The 18,404-nt window shown below is 39.9% G+C and overlaps 1 protein-coding gene across 3 annotated transcripts; it reads right to left on the bottom strand.

Annotated features, from left to right (window-relative positions):
• Positions 1-601: 601 nt before the first annotated feature.
• Positions 602-18,195, bottom strand: LOC121301364 (membralin-like). 3 transcript variants are annotated; one of them, XM_041230697.1, is made up of 11 exons: positions 17,342-18,194; positions 12,770-13,039; positions 11,646-11,766; positions 9,364-9,474; positions 7,941-8,063; positions 7,115-7,215; positions 5,830-5,887; positions 5,334-5,417; positions 4,344-4,476; positions 2,738-2,837; positions 602-1,817 (listed from the first exon to the last, which is right to left on the bottom strand). In XM_041230697.1, the coding sequence occupies exons 1-11, from the start codon at positions 17,552-17,554 to the stop codon at positions 1,047-1,049; spliced, it is 2,085 nt and encodes a 694-aa protein (XP_041086631.1). In that variant the 5' UTR covers positions 17,555-18,194; the 3' UTR covers positions 602-1,046. The 3 variants fall into 3 exon arrangements, with proteins under 3 accessions (XP_041086631.1, XP_041086630.1, XP_041086632.1); XM_041230696.1 differs by having other exon boundaries at positions 11,592-11,766; XM_041230698.1 differs by lacking the exon at positions 5,830-5,887 and having other exon boundaries at positions 5,334-5,403; positions 11,592-11,766; positions 17,342-18,195.
• Positions 18,196-18,404: the final 209 nt, after the last annotated feature.

Genomic DNA, 18,404 nt, shown 5'->3' on the forward strand with positions numbered 1-18,404 from the left:
CACTCAGGCCTAATTCAGAGCAGATCTAGCAAAACCTTTATTGCTCAGACTTCTGATCATTTCAGAAACAAAATCTCAAGGTAGTTTACATACCATTTCCACTGCATAAATAATCACCACCTCAATGAATGTCAATCACGTGTTTCAACGTGTGTCGTGCTGTGGATACAGCCTGTGTACAGAGAAAGGGAGTTCATCCAGCCGATCACAGTGCATGTTACCATTAACAACATAATCGTACAAGATACAGAAATGGTAGCTGCAACAAAGATCCTTGAGGATTTTATGAAAGGAGCAAAGCGTTATGGCACTGATGCCAATAGCCTACGAGACGTTTACTAGGCTTTTCCTTGTCCAGTGTGATGTGACTATTCAGATTGTACTACTGCCAATAAGAAGTTCTGTTACATTAACTGTTCAAAAGTGGCCCTCTATTATCAAGATAGCTGCACAGTCTGCAGATCGACTGAGTGACTGCAGCTTTGCTACAGGGACACACAATACTTGGACGGGTTTTCATTTTGTCGCCCCCCCCCATAGCAGAAAGCATGCTAGTGTCTTTAAAAATACCCTTTAGAATGATAAAACATACCTCACAACAAACAGTAAGAAATTAGTTTATTATAAAACAAAAATAATAAGAAGACAACATTTGCTTTAAGAGTACCACTCTGTTCAAAGCACGCACAGCCACCTTGATCTTATTTATTTATTTATTTTTTTTCTCAATCTGCTTTCCTGCAACACAATCAGATGTCACAAAATACCCCCATATTAGTGCACTTTTTTCTTTATAATGCCTGGCCCACAATAAATCTTAGGATTTCAATAGAATTCCACTTAAAAAAAAAAAAAAAAAAAAAAAACACACATTAATAAAAGCTTTAATATTTGTGCCAGGGGGTGGTGGGGAGAAATAACTTCCTCTTACAGGACATTATCTTACCCATCCCCTCTCGAAACTGAACCCAGCTTCTATTTTCAAAGTTCTCAGGGTCTGCACAAGGCTGCCACAGACGGATGTGGTCTTGAAACCGAAGTGTAGCTCAAGAAGGGGTTGGCTGCTCACTGGATGTCATGGCTGCTGTTGTATATGCTGCTTCAGGCTCTGTTTTTGCATCACAGTCGTATTCCTTCTGCTCTTTGGAGGCAGCCTCAGCAATTGGAGGCTGCCGCACTCCATCTGGGCCACTAGAGTCTACAAGCTCATTGCCTCCTCCAGCCCTAGTCTCCTCTGTGTGAGGATCTTGAAAGGACGTCCCGTTGAGAAGCTGGGGGGCTGCACTGAAATCTTGGCCATTGCCACGTGCTGTGATCTCTACAGTAACTAGACCAGCAGCAGCAGCAGCAGCAGCAGTAGCAGTAGCAGTATCGGTGTCCTCGTTGCCCCCCTGCAGGATTGCCATCACACTGATGCTTCCACCCAGGGGCTCCTCCAGGTTTGCAATGCCCTCAGTCTCCTGCAGGGAACCACGCAGCTGTGGGGCAGACAGGGCTTCTGTTATGATGGCTGCCGTTTCTGCCACCCAGTCCAGGTCGCTTAGGGTCCCGGCTCCTCCTTCTGTCCCCCGATTGGCCAGACCGTTTGGGTGGGGTGGAGTCTCACCTGGTGGCCGTGGTTGTCCGTTAGGAGCTCCCCTTCCTCCTGCTACCCCCTCTGTGGCGTTGCTGCTGGTGGTGTTGTTGTTCAGGTTGTCCTGCAGGGTGGTCTGGTTGCCCTGGCCTGCTTGCTGGTTTTGGAGGAGCATCTCTTGGATGCGGATTTGCTGAAGGATGGCAGGCAGCTCGTAGTGATGAAAAAAGTAGATCATTGAGTGCTAGAGAGAGAGAGAGAGATTCTTTAGATTCTCAGTAGGGATGCAAGTCGGTTACGATTAGTTCTTTTTTTTTTATCATTTAACTCTTTCAGCTGTTTTTGACATCGGTAAAACAGAACTGCATTTGTGCAGCCAAGGGAATGTGGGGAGAATAAAATAGTTAGACAGACAGATTTATTTATTTTCCTAGTACACCCATTGTGCAGCAGTCATTTGTAAGTGGCATATCGTGTGCAACTCACGTCCATGTAGAACTGCAGCTCATGATAATCAAAATTGAAATTACTTAATTAACGCATTGGCTTCAAAGCGACCGAGACGTTTGGCAGAATTTTAAGATAGTTTCTGATGAGGAAACGTTTCTAATTTAAAATGTAACCTAGACTTAAGGTCAGCAAAAAAATAAAAGCTAGAACTGGTTTATTACAGTCCTTTACTAGGATAAGGCCCTTCCAGTTGAATTTGATCAATATGCCGATAGAACGAAATTAATGTATTTCAAAAGCTACCATAACAAAAAACGGACAAAATTGAATCTTGATACACATCTCAAACTGACAAACAGAATGCATCATGAATGCAATCACTACATTCATATTTGGCCATTGGTTAGCTGCACAGCATTATAAAATATCAGTTTTCAGAAGTAAAAAGATATGTTTTAAAATAAGATTCAAGATTCACTGACATTTATGGGACAGTTTTGTAGCGTCTGTTACTTGTACTAGAATTAAAATATCTTCAAATGTACTTAAGATTTTCTAGAAATGATACAGAACCTTATTTGGACTGCATTATTATAGAGAAATTTACCCCCAAAAGAAAAAAATTAATCTTACCAAGACCATTAGCTCACCCTCAGATAATACTAAAACAGATAACAGTAAACAGATACATCAAAACACACCACCCCAAATTACCTGGATGAAGAGCCAAGAGGTCACAAGAGCCAGGCTGCTGTACTGTCCATTGAAACGGTAATGATAGGCATAGAAAGCAAAATGGTACAGATAGAAGAATCTGCAAAACATCAAGACATGTCGCCTCTTAGACTAAAAGCATTTCTGATATAATTCATTATGAAATCAACTCGGATTGCCTGTGAAAAGAACGCTGCCCATATTTGCCATCTCTACTATGAAAGTCATTTCAAGCAATTTAGTGCTTGAGTAATCGAGCGTTAATTTTGAGAACTCAAACCTAACGTCAGACAATATTATTCTACATATGCGCCACAAAAATGACCACAAGTTAAAACTAGAACTGTCGCAGTTACTCGTACCTAAAACCAACCAACAGTCATTATGAGGGTTACATGTTAAACAACAACAATATTAAAATGAAAGACATTATCGGATACAACTCAAGTTTTACTCAAGCCCATCATATCAAACATCTGCAAAGCCTGAAACGCCATATTTAAATTAACAAACATAAAAAGGGTTTATTTCCTAACTTACCACATATAAAGCACTACTTCAAAAAATGAAAAACTATAATAAAATAAACATTTAAAAAATAAACTAGTGCGTAAACAGGTGTATGTATAAAGTTTAAATGACTATAAATGCCAAAAACTATTAGTATCTGGTAATGAAGTTATAATTTAGATTTAAATGTGATTGACTGATAAAACACCCATTACAATTTCCCTGGTTTAGATCAACTGAATCTCAGGTATTATATTCTTGCTAGTTTCCATGCCTTGCTTGACACAGGGGTGTAACAACTGCTGTTGAACTTGTATGGTACTATTCTATAGATTTTATTTTCCTTCAGGTTTACCTATGTACAAAGAACAAAATACAGATGTTCTTGTGCAAAGTTCAATGTCAGTTCATATCAGTTTTACTTGTGTGATTAGTCTTGTTTTGACATCTTATACTGTCATTAAAAAATTATTCATGTACAACTTCAATGACTCTGCTTTGCTTTTGTTATTCCAATCCTATTTTATACTATATGTTAACATATTATCTTCTACACAGTACCATAACCAATAAACCAGCAGTATGAACAGTTTTCAAGTTACATCTCACAGTGCTGACTGAGTCACCCACTTTGGATCAAATTCCCCTTTAGATCATGCTTTATACATGTAAAGAGGTTTAGCAGTTACAGTACCCGCCACTTACACCTTACTGGGTTATATCAGGCAATCATTCCCAATGATTTACCCACTTGCGTTACTTTTTTGCATTTTTCATTACATTCATTGGTTTTAATACATCTTTTTTATTAGTGCAATGAGTGTCTTAATAAAGATTTAACGGCTTGTTTGGTTTGATTACTGTACTGGTGATTGATGGACATTGTCAAGTTATTGTGTGGGAGTTTATACCGTCCCTCGCTTAATGCGGATGAATCACGTTAACACAAACGCGCCCATGTGGTGGTGACTGATACAAGCTACCAGATGTTACTGTACAGCATTGATAAAACCAGGCTAGCAAGGCTATATGACAGAACTAGGAGACCCTGAGCTCTCGCTTCAGCACAAAGCCATAGATGAGAAAAGAGGCGTACCTGAGCCAGTGGCGCTTGCTGGTGTTTGTGTGGCAGCAGATCGCATCGTACTGGTCTGCCAGCCACACTATCAGGATGATGTAGAACGCCGTGGTCGTGTCGTTGAAGAATTCAGACATGATGGCCTCCATGCCTGTCAAGAGAAGAGGGAGCCCAAAGTCACAAAGGAGGCTGGCAAGAATTATACCATCAAGAGTGACTGATTGCCTACCTCATCATTTCCGCTTATGAATAAAGGAAATTTAGGGAACACTTTGCTTCCTGATTTTAAAATATATTTTTTAGTAAAACATGAAAGAAACACAATCAGTTAAATGACTAGAGATCTTTTTCAAACATTTGTAATTTAAGATTTGTTTTCTTTAGTTTGTTTTACAGCTACAGATGCATTACTAAGAAATGCAAATAGTGGAAGGTGAAATCTCACAAAACGTTGTTACCCCCACCACACAAACCACTTGTTTGCTGAGCAGGGTAACTTGCCCTGACTCAGCTGAATGCTACAGAATGCTATAAAAATCTGTGATTCACAAAAAAAACATGCTGCACAGTTAGAGCTTATGGTTCAAACCACCATTCAATTTAGCTGAACGGTTGAGAAACACCAACATGTTACACAAAAATGTTTGGTCATTTATACAGTCACTTTTACTACACACAGAGTGCAAGCAGCCAGGCATTAATGAGACTATACCTCTTCGGGAGCTATATACTAGTGGAACGAACACTTGCATACTCAAATACACAAAATATATTCAGTAGCAAACGCTGACCATGTCAAAGGATCCTCAGAAGTATTAAATAATTTATGTACAAAAATGTATTGGCATTAGTCTGACATTGATGACTTATTAGTGCAACACACGTACCATTTTCATGGAATGGCCCCGAAGGCACAGAGAACTGATGCCCCCCCCATAGCATTACTTATAATAGGAATCTAAATGGTAAGGTCAGTTTTAAATAAAAAACAAGCATCCTGCTTCTTACCCACTAGAGCCAGTATGACAGTGAGTAAAGGTGCAGCAGGGAAGGCAACTGTCATATTCATCTCTAGCATCTGTAACAGGTCCACTGCACACACAAAATAGAGGATTGTCATTGTTAAAGTCAGAATTAAACCAAAGCATTCAAAACCATGCCTATATATAAGTGGTGAAAAATAAACTGACACTTGGTGGTTCCTAATCACGTCCTGTGCTGTAGGTCACATGGTCTGAATGAAGCCTGTTAGCTTTGGTTATCACTCCTTTAAATTAAACAGGAAAATGAGCTAGGTTCTTGGTGGCTAGTATAGTGCTACAGCTATGATACTATGAATTGTGAAGTGCTACAGTTTGTGATGTGCTTTGTCTGACTGATCTCTAATGACTAGTTTCACTGACTGATTAGCAGTAATCCTGGACTACCTTCTGTTAAACCAGCTCCTAGCATGTTCCTGTCAGGACCAACTCTACCCAACAGTAATAATTCTCCTTTTACTTACCAATAAAGATAAATATTTGATGGTGTGAGTAGCGCAGCAGCATGGAGACAGACAGCGTCTGACGAGGGAAAGGAAAACACAAGGCTGAGCGAGTGTAATGCTATTAACCAGATTGCAGTGACACATTATGGCAGTTCACAGGGTAGGAGCAATGGGACAAAAGTGCTTGTGAGGTGAGGCCAGACCAACGGTCTCCAAGGGGAAACGAAAAAATAGCACAGTGGCAGAACCTTCCTGGCAGAGAACGATCCGACGCGGCCAGGCCGCTAAGATTGGGAAGTGAGCTTCACTTGCCCCCCAAAAATGACACCTGGATCCCCGCAAAAGAAAGAGGTCAAACTTATTTTTGTATTACTCTGATGGGTAATTAAAAACTAATCTCAGCTCAGTGGAGAGGAACCCCCTGTGGAAGGAATCCTATGGTGGCCCCTATTCCAGGAATACAAGAAATATTTTGTTGGGCAAAAGAAATCATGGAAACTGCAGTGGATGACCAGCGCAGTATCCGGGGGGGGGGAGATGCAGACATTGAGTGGATTAGGTTATAGAAGCTTTTGCTGGGTTGCTTAGCAGGAGGGACGATATCTGCTTCAAAAGAGTTTGGATCCAAGCGAAAGGGTGAAGCAGTTATCCATTTTATTAATACATTTTTCTTTGGTATGTTAAAAAGGCAGTTTTAGACTGAGGGATTGTTTTAGTCTGTAAACCCAAAGTGGCAAATACTCACATCCCAATGGATTTGTTTGATTTATTGTCAAAATTGTTATCACGTTTAAAGCTTTGGTCTGTACACTGAACACATCAAAAAGCGAAGACCAAACAAACAAGACAGGGAATTAGGGCGTAGCTTGGGATTTAAATATGTTTTTGACAGGTATTTTGCCGTAACAGAACGGCGGGGGGAGCCCTAGCTTCTGCTCCCTGAACCACACTTCAAGGTTACAAGTTCAAGCCCTTTGCTCATAAAGTCCTTTAAACTCACTGGTCAAAGATGAATGACACAATTTGCTAGCACAATCAGTCAAGTGGCACAGTGAAGTTACCTAAAGCGATGTAAATTTAAACATCACCATTTAAATTTTGGATCAAACCTATTTTACTTATGTTTCGAGAAAAAAAAAAAAAAACTACACTTGAGACTCACACACACTATTAGAGATGTTAGTTTTGTCAGAGTTCTTTCTTTTAGCGATGTAAACAATGGTGTTTATGTCCCCCATTGTTTCGATTAACTGAACAGACCCCAGTGTTATCACAACACACGTACAATATGGATCAAACTTACGAATATGACCATGATGACAAAGGCAGCCAGATAGGAGGTCCTGGCCATCCACATGCTCACAAAGCGGTAGTGCTCGCCCGAGACCACATTACGGAGAAATCCTGCAACAAACAATAGGCAGATCTAAAACAAATTCAATACTGAGCTCCATGCTGCAGTGCATCAATCACACCTGGCACAGAGCTACCGTGGCAACAAAACTAAAGCCTTATTACTGTTGCAGACATTTGAGCTGATTTCTTTGGCTCTCAATGAAAACCAAAGAAAACAGTAATCTTTGTGGTTTGCAAGAGGATTTTTTTTCCTGGTTTGTTTTCCTTTAGTGCGAACCGAATTGCTGGGAATTATGGTACAAAGCATGTTAATTACTAATTCAATGCTCATAAACAGAGGTGCCAAACCAACACCAGCTGAGACTGCACACTGCACTCATGAAACATTCAAAACACCAAATAACTTTGTTGTCTACATGTCGTTTAAAGACATTTCATTGATGACGATAATAGTAAAAAAATAAAAAAATTATATTTTTTTACAAGTTTGGTCTGTACTAATTTTCAAACCAGACATGGACATGCTGATGCCGTTTCTGATGTTGTTTAACCTGGCACAAAAAAAAAGAAAAAAAAAAAATATTTCTTTGAGAAATTACATACAGCTGCTACAGTGGTGCAAAACAGTTTCCATTCAAATGTTACATTAAACAGGTTTGGGCCTTTAAGTTGTATGCATGCACGACTCATGGTTTGGGACAATTCAAATAGTCTGTTTGAGTGACTGGTTGATTAAACTTTCTAAATCTTTGTGAATCTGGGGCAGGGCACACCTTTGTTCTCCTCATTTTCAGCCAGTGCTTTGACACTGGACATCAGGATGTCATCATAGCCCAGAAACTCATCAAGCAGGAAGCGGCTGAAGCCGTCCCCGAAACACTGATCCTTCATGGGGTCTGTGGGAGAGGAGCAGGAACTCATTCACAAACTGAGCACACAGCTTACAACATTTCTTAGACCTCTATTTAGACGACGTCATTAGGTCCGTTGACTCTGTTAAGATTAAGATATTATTTTGCTCTTATTCACGACCTTATGATTTTCGGTCACCAAGAGGTTTGCAAAACCTAGTTGTGTGGAAGGAGAACAGACCTAAGAGACAAGCGCTGCGACAACACTTATATATATATATTCTATATATATATATATATAGATATATATATATATGGATATTAACAATGGGCATATTATTTATTTTAGAAACGTCTAACATTAAAATTAGAAACGTCAAACAAAGAAAGGTGTTGTTTAAAAGATATATGGTTTGATTTTTACAGGGTAAAAGGAGTTAGCCTTCTCTAGCTTAGACTTTATTTTTATTTTGTTCCAGTGTAATAAAATTGTACAAACCGTGCAAAAATATAAACACTGACTGAGACATTCTTGGCGCACCCACACAAAACTGGTGATACCAGTTTATCACCCTAACCCATCACCCTTAAGTGACATATTATACTAATGATATATATATATAGCATTGGGTTGGAGGTGGGGGACAAGTAGGCGTATTCAGTGGTACTATATATATATATAATATATATTTATATATATATATATATATATAATCTGGCCTGCGAAAACCTCATCACTGATGAAAAAAATAGATTGAGCTATTGCCCTGACATCCTTACACCACCGGGCAATCTAACATGTGATTGATTCAATTCACTGTCAATCCTGCCCCCTTTTCAAAGGAATGCCCTTCTCCACTGCACTCACAACAAGAGAAAACGGATGAACACCGATTCTGTGATTTAACAGAAAATGAATTACACAACATACTTACAAAAGAAAAATGCTCCAACCACTAAAATGGTGATTACAACATCACTGTAAACAAATCTGACTGCCGGGACATAAACTAGATAATGCAGCAGTCAGCAGGCCAAACGGAGTTTGTATGTTTATATTTAAACAAAACATATGAAGTCGTATTTACTATCCAACCTTGCTTCGCTTGTTTTCTTGACTGATTCCTGTATTAAATATGTACTGCATACTCAACCATAGTGGAAAATTAAATGCTCCCTTGGGAAGACTATTGTTACCTCCAGGGCGCAGTGCCTTAAGCCTGAGGCTTCATGCATTATAGCCCCGTCGGTAACAGAGGTCTTCCGGGATACATTCCGCACACCCGTTTGAGAACCACTGCTATAAGCGACACTCTTGCAATAGCAAAAGAAGGGGGAGACACACCCAAGGTGACCACCATGACTGGAATGTTGAGGCGCTGCCGCGTGGTCTGAGAAAGGCGCAGGAAGCCGTACTCCAGAGTGTACTCCACGATGTACTCTTCCTGCGGCCACACTGGAGCAAGAACAAACACACCCTGTTAGCTGGGGCTGAGGCAGGCAAGCAGCCTGTTCAGACAGTTTCAAAATGCTTAGCTTTTAGGAGGTTGGGTAGGTAGCTTTCTGCTGTGCTGCAGAGAGAAGTCGAGAGCAGCTTGCCCCTGACCTTGCAAAGACATCAGTGTGTAGAACCCAGGAGAAGGAAATATGGCAAGTACAGCCCGTGCACTTACATGACCCTGTATGCTAAACTGGATCACGTTGACGATATTCTTTACATGCAACAATAAAAGCTCCTCAACACTATCTCACATTTCATGGCTATAGATCTAGGTGTACTGTTTAACTTTAGGGTTTTATGGAGTATAGTTTCATTATATTTTGTGTAGTATTTGCTGGGTGTCTTGTTGTACCTGTGAAGATGTTGTTGTTTTCAGCTTAAAGACTCCATAATCTGCACTGCCTCAGCCTGCAATCTCACAACTCACTGACTGAAGGCACAACATAATTAGGTTTCCATAAAGTGGTCTGGATATTGGGTACTGGAGTAATATAGTCGTTCACTTAGATAATACAATAATCAGACCATAAAACGGAGCAATGTTACTACTGCTGGGTAATCCACAATACAAACAAATCAATGATGTATTTGCAAAGCCTGCAGTAATCGGAATGACTTTAAACTTCAGCCCCCCAATCCCAAACCATTTTTGTTATCCTGTCCAGTAACACTAAAATGTCGGTATGTATCAGTTACACTGATTTAAAAAAAAAAAAAAAAAAAACAACGAGAAAAAAAATTACTTGTAGAATTATTGAACAACATTTTCCAATTGCAGACACCAGTGCAAATACGCTTCAATGTCTTGCAATTAAAACATGGCTTAAATGGCAAATCATTCAATAAATCAAAGTCATTTTGCACTTTCCATTAGTTACATGCTTCTCAAATTTTTTTTTTTAAGCAGCATGTTATAGCACATGTGTCTTAATTTTAGAACATGATATCTCACTGGTACTACTTTTAAATAAATGGAAACACTGTGTGTGCCTTATTCATGGGTTATCTGTTTGCATTTGCATTCCCAGGGTCAAAGCATGTTACTGGCTGAAAACAACAGTAATTTTGGTTATTGATAGGAAATAAGCCAGTGAAGAGGAGGTGGGGACAAATTCACTCTCCTGGGGAAATGACCCAGGACAGTCAAAAAGCTTTGTTTCCATCTCCTTCCTTAACCTAGTGTAGTACCACAACTCATGTTTTGAAATGATGCATGCTTGCGAGAACATGTGTTTCTTTCAAAACTGCACATTGGAGACCTACAAAATGAAGGATGTGCATAGCTACATAATTACAGAATTGCTTACATTATTATTTTGCGAATTTCAAATGTGCTTGTCTGCCATCTTGATTTCTTTCCGAAGTAAAGATGAAATTAAGCTATTGTGGGTTTTGAAGATAGTTGCCGTTATCATAACCATATAAACACAAGACATACTGACGAAAAGAAAAGAAAAAAGGAGACAACTGGAAGCTACAACCAAGACCAATCCCAAGCAATAATTTATTTATTTTATATATATTAGCCATCTAGACAAGTCATGCAAGAAAGGAAACTAGGATCTCCTGGCTACCCGTCCTCAATATAGATTTGAAATGGTGGAAACCAAAAGAAATCACTAGCCTGTATGTACCACACTGGGGAAGAGTAGAGTGGGCATTACGGACTCAGATCAGTCTGTGGACCGACTTCTCTGTGTGGTCTTCACACTTGCTTGTGGATTGTGATTCACCAAGTCATGCCCAGCCTCTGCCCAGTTTTATTTAGATCAACCTAATAGAACATACGTCCAAGAGTGATTCTCTGGTACTGTAAGTGCTATATATATATATATATATATATATATATATATATATATATATATATATATATATATATATATATATATATATACATATATTTAGATTTTATCAGTGTAAGTGAAGATAAGCCTTGGGCTGATGGACTGAGGACTGGAGCTGAGAGACGCTGCTGAAAGGCCAGAGAAGAGGACAGGAAAGCAGTGTGGGAGTGAGGAAGAAGTGGGAGGAGGAAGGTGTTTTGTTTGGACAACGCTGTGGAGGTGGTTTACCTGCTTGTGTTAGCATCTCAAACTCGGAGACTGTCTCTCTCAGCTGCTGCATACCTTTAGTGGGCGCTTGAGTGAAGGAGAGGTCCTGGCTGTCGTTGAGCCCCCCTGCTTGTGTCAGAGCGTCCATGTTGCTGCTCAGAGACGGCTTCAGCTTGGGCTCAAAGTCCAGCTCAAACTACACACACACACAGGGAATCAATTCAACTGACAGGTATTAGGAGAAGCATTAGCTGTCAACGACAGAGAAGGAAACCAATCTTAGAAAACAATATGAATCATCATGTACCAGGGATGTAACAGTTTAAACGTTTAATCATTAAACTATAACTTTTTCTTAAACATTTAATATATATATGTAATTAGTTTAAACTAGAGTAAAAAAACTACTGCAGAAATACGTCTCACATATATCCATATAATACTATTTTGCGTGCTGTGTAGTTACAGAGGAAAAAGAACTCTGGTTGCTTGCATCAGAATACAGCTACTAGCTAAAATGGATCATTTGAAAAGAAGCTTCATATGAAATGATTTTGAAAAAGTTAAAGAAACATGTTTTAAATGTAAATTATGTAATGTAAAACTTACTTAAGACAGCACATGAACAATGCTAAATCACTTGAAACTTAAGCACCCATGTGTTTCAACAGGAAATAAAGTTAATCAAGCTTTTGAGCATCATGATAACTGAAGACATGCTCCCAATAAGTTTTACTGAAGGTGCAGGACTTCTCAAATTAATGGCTTTTGTGAAGCAGTAATACTGTGTGGCTTTGAGGCAAACTACAACCGCATGCATGGAGAAACGCTATGAAGAGTGCGCAAGGACGGTTCACTTGTGCCCTCAATGTGTTTTTTCCGCTGCTGGACTTGCAGTCAATCGTTTGCACACAAGACTCACCCAGGAGCTTGCTGAGATGAGAATTTTTTTTAAACAAAAACAACTGAAAGCATGTAACTGAAGTTGAATTATGCAGTTAAACTAAAATTAACATTTAACTGAATTAATAATTTTTTCATTTTTTTAAATAAGAATTTAAAGGTTAAAGGTTCTAATAAAGTGCCCAGGCAGTATACGTGATGATCTACTTTACACAATGTTTCGGATCAAACAATCATTTAATTACTATAATTAGACATAAAGGTGCATGGGTTCATACCAGAAAAAGTTGCCTGACCTGTACGGAACGGTTGTCGAACATCTCGAGGGTCATCTCTTCCTCCTCCTCTTCCTCGGCCACCTGGGCCCCCTCTGGCTCTTTGAGCCCCTGGAAGTTGTCCATGTCATAAAACTGCAGGAAGATGGGCGCCCGACTCGAATTGCGCTGGATCTCCACTCGCAGGATCCCATCACGAGGCCACTTCTCACGCACATGCTCCAGGCAGTTGATGGGGGAGCGCGAGAAGGCAATGTGGATGTAGGCCAGAATGAAGAGCACAAAAAGGGCCTGCACAGAGCAGAGACAGCGAGAGCAGAAAGGAGAAATGAGACCCAATGAGAGAATACAGAGAGAATGTGGGTAGAAGGGAAAAGGAAAGGAGAATGAGAACAGGTAAGGGAAGGAGAGAGAAAATGAGTGGGTGAAGGAGAAAAAGTGAGAAGGGTTTAAAGGACAGAGACCAGAAAGATACAAATAGTCAAGTGGAACGAGGGTAGTGATGAGACAGACAGGAATAAGAGTCAAGAAAAAGGTGTAAGAAGGAAAAGACAAGTAAGATTGGTAAGAACAATGTACATAGGCGCTTCCAGGCAAACTACAAATGAGAACATATCATGAGTTTGTGTGGAGAAGAGACAATTCTTGGCAAGTAATTAAATGCAACTGCAGGTAACATCAGAAAAGCATGTTCTGTGTTTTTGTTGTAAATGACATCCATTATTCGTCATCAGTTGCAAGAGACACACAAGCCATCAAAAAACAACATCTTCGGGCAGTTCATGCTTTCTGTGTTCTGGAAACTCTCAAAATGTCTTGTGTCACAGCAAGTCAGCCAATACCTGCAGCAGCCACAGAACAGGACCATTTTTCAGTAGGTCGCAGTAGGCCACAGCTAACACCATCACTTGTGCAGGCAATGCTGCAGCACATTCCTGGTTAGTTCAGTTTAACAAGCTTCTGAATGACACATACCCACAGCATTCCAGATGTGTTCTTGGCCAGCCAGCTGTTATTTGTCATACAGGGTTTGATTTATGGGATAAACACTTAGACATAATTTTATAATACAGTCCTATTTAGTAAAAATGTAATCTACACTTCCCTGTTCCTCTCACATACGTCTTTCATATTCAATGAACTCCAACAACACACGGAGTAGATTCAGACTTTGTATTGGATTGGTATTGATTTGATATTCCTTTGCTTAGGGCTGCATCGTCTAATCTTTTGTGTTGCATTTCAAAGACTAAGAACCAGCGATGAAATGCAGACACACTACTCCTGTAGCAGCAGCAAGCAGGGGCTGCCATGGTAAAAATAAGGCAGCAATTTCCACTGGGACAGTGGCATTGATTTTCCCATCTCTGTCTCACCACAAAGTGATAGCAGCACCTTGCGCCTCAAGATGATAAAACTCAATTCTCAAAGGCCACAAAGACTGTTCAGAAGCAGACCCTCAGAAATTGTGCACAACAGCTATGCAAAAAATGTGGCAGACATGTGAGGTGCTGACTTGCAAAAGGCATAAATGACTAACATGCGAATCCAGTTGGCATCACAATATTGTTTATGCTGGTTTGTGCACAATTAGTAAAGACTTTATTACCTCAACAACTGCAATGCCGGTGCAGCAACCTTAACCCTGCTGCGATTCATCAAATGATTGCTGGGATCACACCAGACTTGCTGCTCTAAGCAGTAGAAAATATCATTCCTCATCTCCAGGTTGTGATTGATGAGAATGGAGGACATACAGTGCAACTACTGCAAGAGTGCCACCTGGTGTTTATTACAGGACTGTTGCTGCACTGTATTCCTGCTGCTTGGTAAATGTCCTCACAATTTGTACAGCAGTTACTGGGATATAGGCCAACCACCTCAAGCAGTGTAATAACCACTTGGAATGTGGGGAGTTCAGCACACACAGTTCAACCACAAGGCTATATTGCTTGAAAATGTCGTGCCTGTTTCGTCGAACTAGCCCACTCAATTTATGATTGGAACAACGGACAACTTTTAGGGATGAGGTTGTTTTTTACTTCTTTGCTTTTACATTTCTGAATTTGTTTGTATTTATTTTGCTCAGCAAATAATCATCAATCACTTGCACTAAGCAGGAGGGAGAATGTCTGGGAGTGGGTTAATGAGCTGTGCCGCACAAAGTGGGCCTCACTTGATTAACTGAACTACCTGCAGAGTTTAGGCAGGGAAAGAGATTAATTTTTAGTAAATTTAAACCAATGCACACTCACAGAGGGTTGTCATAACTGCATAGCACCTGAAAAGTAAACATATTGTATAAAAAAACACAATCAGAAGGGTGCCCGTTTTTAAATGAGGACCCTAAAAAGTAACAGGGACTTTAACAAATTATACTGGAGACGCATTTCTATACTTTGATATTATGAAATAAGCTTTCAGTTTAATCTTATTTTCACTTTGCAAGACAAAAATGTAGTACTGATAAATTAGTGTAGACATTAGGGCTGTCAGTATAAGTAAGGATACGATTTTACCACGGAGGTCACAGAAATCGTGAATTTGAACAAGTCTTGGAAATGGATGTAAACATATTTGGTTTGGCACAGCCTTATTTCCTTTACAAATGCAGTATGCCATGCACTGAGAATACAGACCTGCGAGTATCTGTAAATTGTTTGGTTGTGTAGCACACAGCATTTACATGCAGCTATGCAGGTCAGCAAATGAGATTTGTATTTTGTAGCTGAGCAAGCATGTAAATGAACAGATCGTATGTTACTGTAAACTCTCGGTTGTGATCTTCATATACATACAGCGCTTGTTACTTCTTTGTTTTTGAAAGAAAAAAGTGGGCTTGCATCATCAAAAAATATTAATATTTACATTTTATTTCTTGAAACTTTTTTCATATAATGTCGTGTACCCAAGTAGTCTGTTGAAAATAAATACTCCCTTTCTCTAAAACTAAATTGCTAAACAAAATACTTCAGACTGCCGTTGAACATCTTTTTGGTTATTTCCTGCAAACTGTAGATAAAACAAGAGGTTTGTCTGTTTTGCAGTCTTTTTTTCTGATGTTTGTGATGCCCTGCTTCTTGGACATGGTGCCTCCCTGTGCGATTTCACTTTAACTGTTTTTTTTGTTTTTTTATTTTTATTTTTAAAGGGGCAGTGCTACTTCAGACACACGCTGTTTCACTACGTGTCGATGTGAAAGCCTGCGTTGTACAGTATTATAAAATTAAACAAACAAAAAAAAAACATGATGGTGTGAAATGACTTAACTAAGTTTTGTATTCTAAAGTAACATTTAAACTTGTCAGCAGTCAAAAGCAGAAGTTTATATATTATTGGTTTTGGTGTACTATCTAAAAGCTCTTGTATGTTGATGTAGCTAAACCTGCATTATTTGGTGGCCTTTGAATTGTCGCCCCCCCAAGAAAATGCCTAAACAATGAAATTTCATATAACAAGCAGGGAGTATGGCAAAGAGAGCAGGATGGTCTGCAGGTCGAAAACAGCAAGACTTGAGATTGGAAATGAACGTTACCTTGCTCCCAGCTTTCACCTACATCCATGCACCACGGTACAGATTCCCCAGCTTACAACTGACCTTTATTGTGTTATTTTATTGACTTTACAGCATAACATGAAAGGACTGAACGGGTGCCTGCCCTTATCATACTGTGATAAACAAGGACACACTGTACTCAAACATTCAAAACTGTATTGCTGCTGCAAAGACATTTTATATATAAACTTTGCCCATCCTTAAGAGCACTTTCTATAGCATGCAGGTCAATCTGCTATGCAAATGATTATATAACAGCACCCATAATGACATAACATGCCAACTAGAGCACTCTCTTTCCCAAGGTATAGTAAATGCCCATCAAGTTACGTTGGTACTTTTAGAGCTGAGGGCAATTCCTACTCTCTCTAGTAATACAACTTGATTCAAGGGAGACTGTCACCAGAATTGAATTTTTCTCAACTCTTGCTGTTCACGTTGTGTGACTGTCTCCTGGTGGTTGTATGACTGAAGAAAGAACCAGTCTTCAATCTGTGTGTGTGAGATCAGTAACAAACAGAATGGGTTTAACAATTATCTGCTGCATTTATGTCTGCCACAATGTTGATTTCATCTGGTTTTAAGGATCTCCCTCTAGGCACTCAAGAATTCGTGCAACGTAGATCTTTGTCCTCTCATTTCAATTGGCTGGGTGTATAGAATAATTGAAATCATCTTTTACATCACCGTACCTGATTCCTCCCCCAACCCACCCCCAAATCAAAGTGCTCTTGCTAATCACGTGTATCAAGAAGAAAGTGGGTCCTTTAATAACAGTATCTCTCATACACGTTAGGGAAGCAGCGTGCGTCACTTGCTGTAACTGGCTGACAGCTATGACAACATGGGGGGGGGGGGAAACACAGAGCAGTTTAAGCCATTCCAGTTTTACTGTGCCCTTAATAAACTTGACTATCTTCGGTGCGGCTTATGCGTTCTATACCAAAAGGATCCAATGAAAGCTCTCGAACCCAACTCCTAACACCAGAACATTGCATGCCCTGCAATGTCAAACTGTGTGATGCACGCAGCCTTACCTTAAGTAGAACAAAGAACTCGAAGATTCTTCGGAAAGACGGAGGGAACAGCCTGGCATAGGTAACTGCCATTTTAAAGAAGAGGGCGTGGAAAAGCCGGTCGCGGACGTTGATCAGCGGGTTCTGGTTGATATTGGGGTTCCTCATTCTGTTTCCCCCGCCGGCGTTGTTATTCAAAGGGTTGTTATTTGCATTTCCCTGGTTCTCCGACATCTTCTTGGTATCGTTACAGCACAACAGTTTAAAACTTAAATTAACGCTAATAAAATCAGATATAAATAAAATGTCTGGCTTTATTTCTGTGCTATAAAATACTGTTTAGAACGGTTTTTATGCCACCTACCCGAGTGACTTCACAATATCTATTGGGTTTTACAAATTAAATCTACCCGAACAGAATTATTGCAGCAGGCCCTGAACATTAATTTAAGACGAATAGAAAATATAAACGGGTTGTTTTTAAGGATATATACGTTATTCTTCTCTACGTCCCCCTTCCGCTAAACGGGCGAGTTATCGCGGCCTAACGAGAATACAAATGTATTTACATCCTTTCCCAATTCAGTCTGTCAGTATGAACCTGTTGGTTAAACACACTTCCATATTTCCGATAAAAGTCCACTTGAATTAAAGGAATGAGGTAAGTTTTGTTTTTTTTTCCCTCCCTATTTGCGATTTTTCAAAGCATTAATGTTCCAGACCCCTCCGACCCTGGTGACTATGCGGAGTAACTCCCGTGACTCTCTTTCGCTGTACAGGCTGCCCACCTGTCCCAGGAGAGCCGCAGGTTTGTCAAGTTTTCTCGCTGTTCACGGTTTCTCTCTCCTCTTCGTTGTTTTTGCTGCTGCCATTTTCTTCAGGCTCTTCTCTCTACCAACGACACTCGCGGGGACAAGATCGCCCACAGGCGGAGTCGACCGGTAAAGGAGTTAAATGGAGACAGCGGCGACTGCAGGTCAGACGGAGATACTGCAGAATGTTTATTTTGTTTTTAAACATGCGATAATTTGTTATTTATTGATTAGCTTTACTGCTTTTTTAATGTTCAGAAAAGAAGCAGCTT

The sequence above is a fragment of the Polyodon spathula genome, chromosome 27 (genome assembly GCF_017654505.1).
Source record: "Polyodon spathula isolate WHYD16114869_AA chromosome 27, ASM1765450v1, whole genome shotgun sequence".
Lineage (NCBI taxonomy): Eukaryota > Metazoa > Chordata > Actinopteri > Acipenseriformes > Polyodontidae > Polyodon > Polyodon spathula.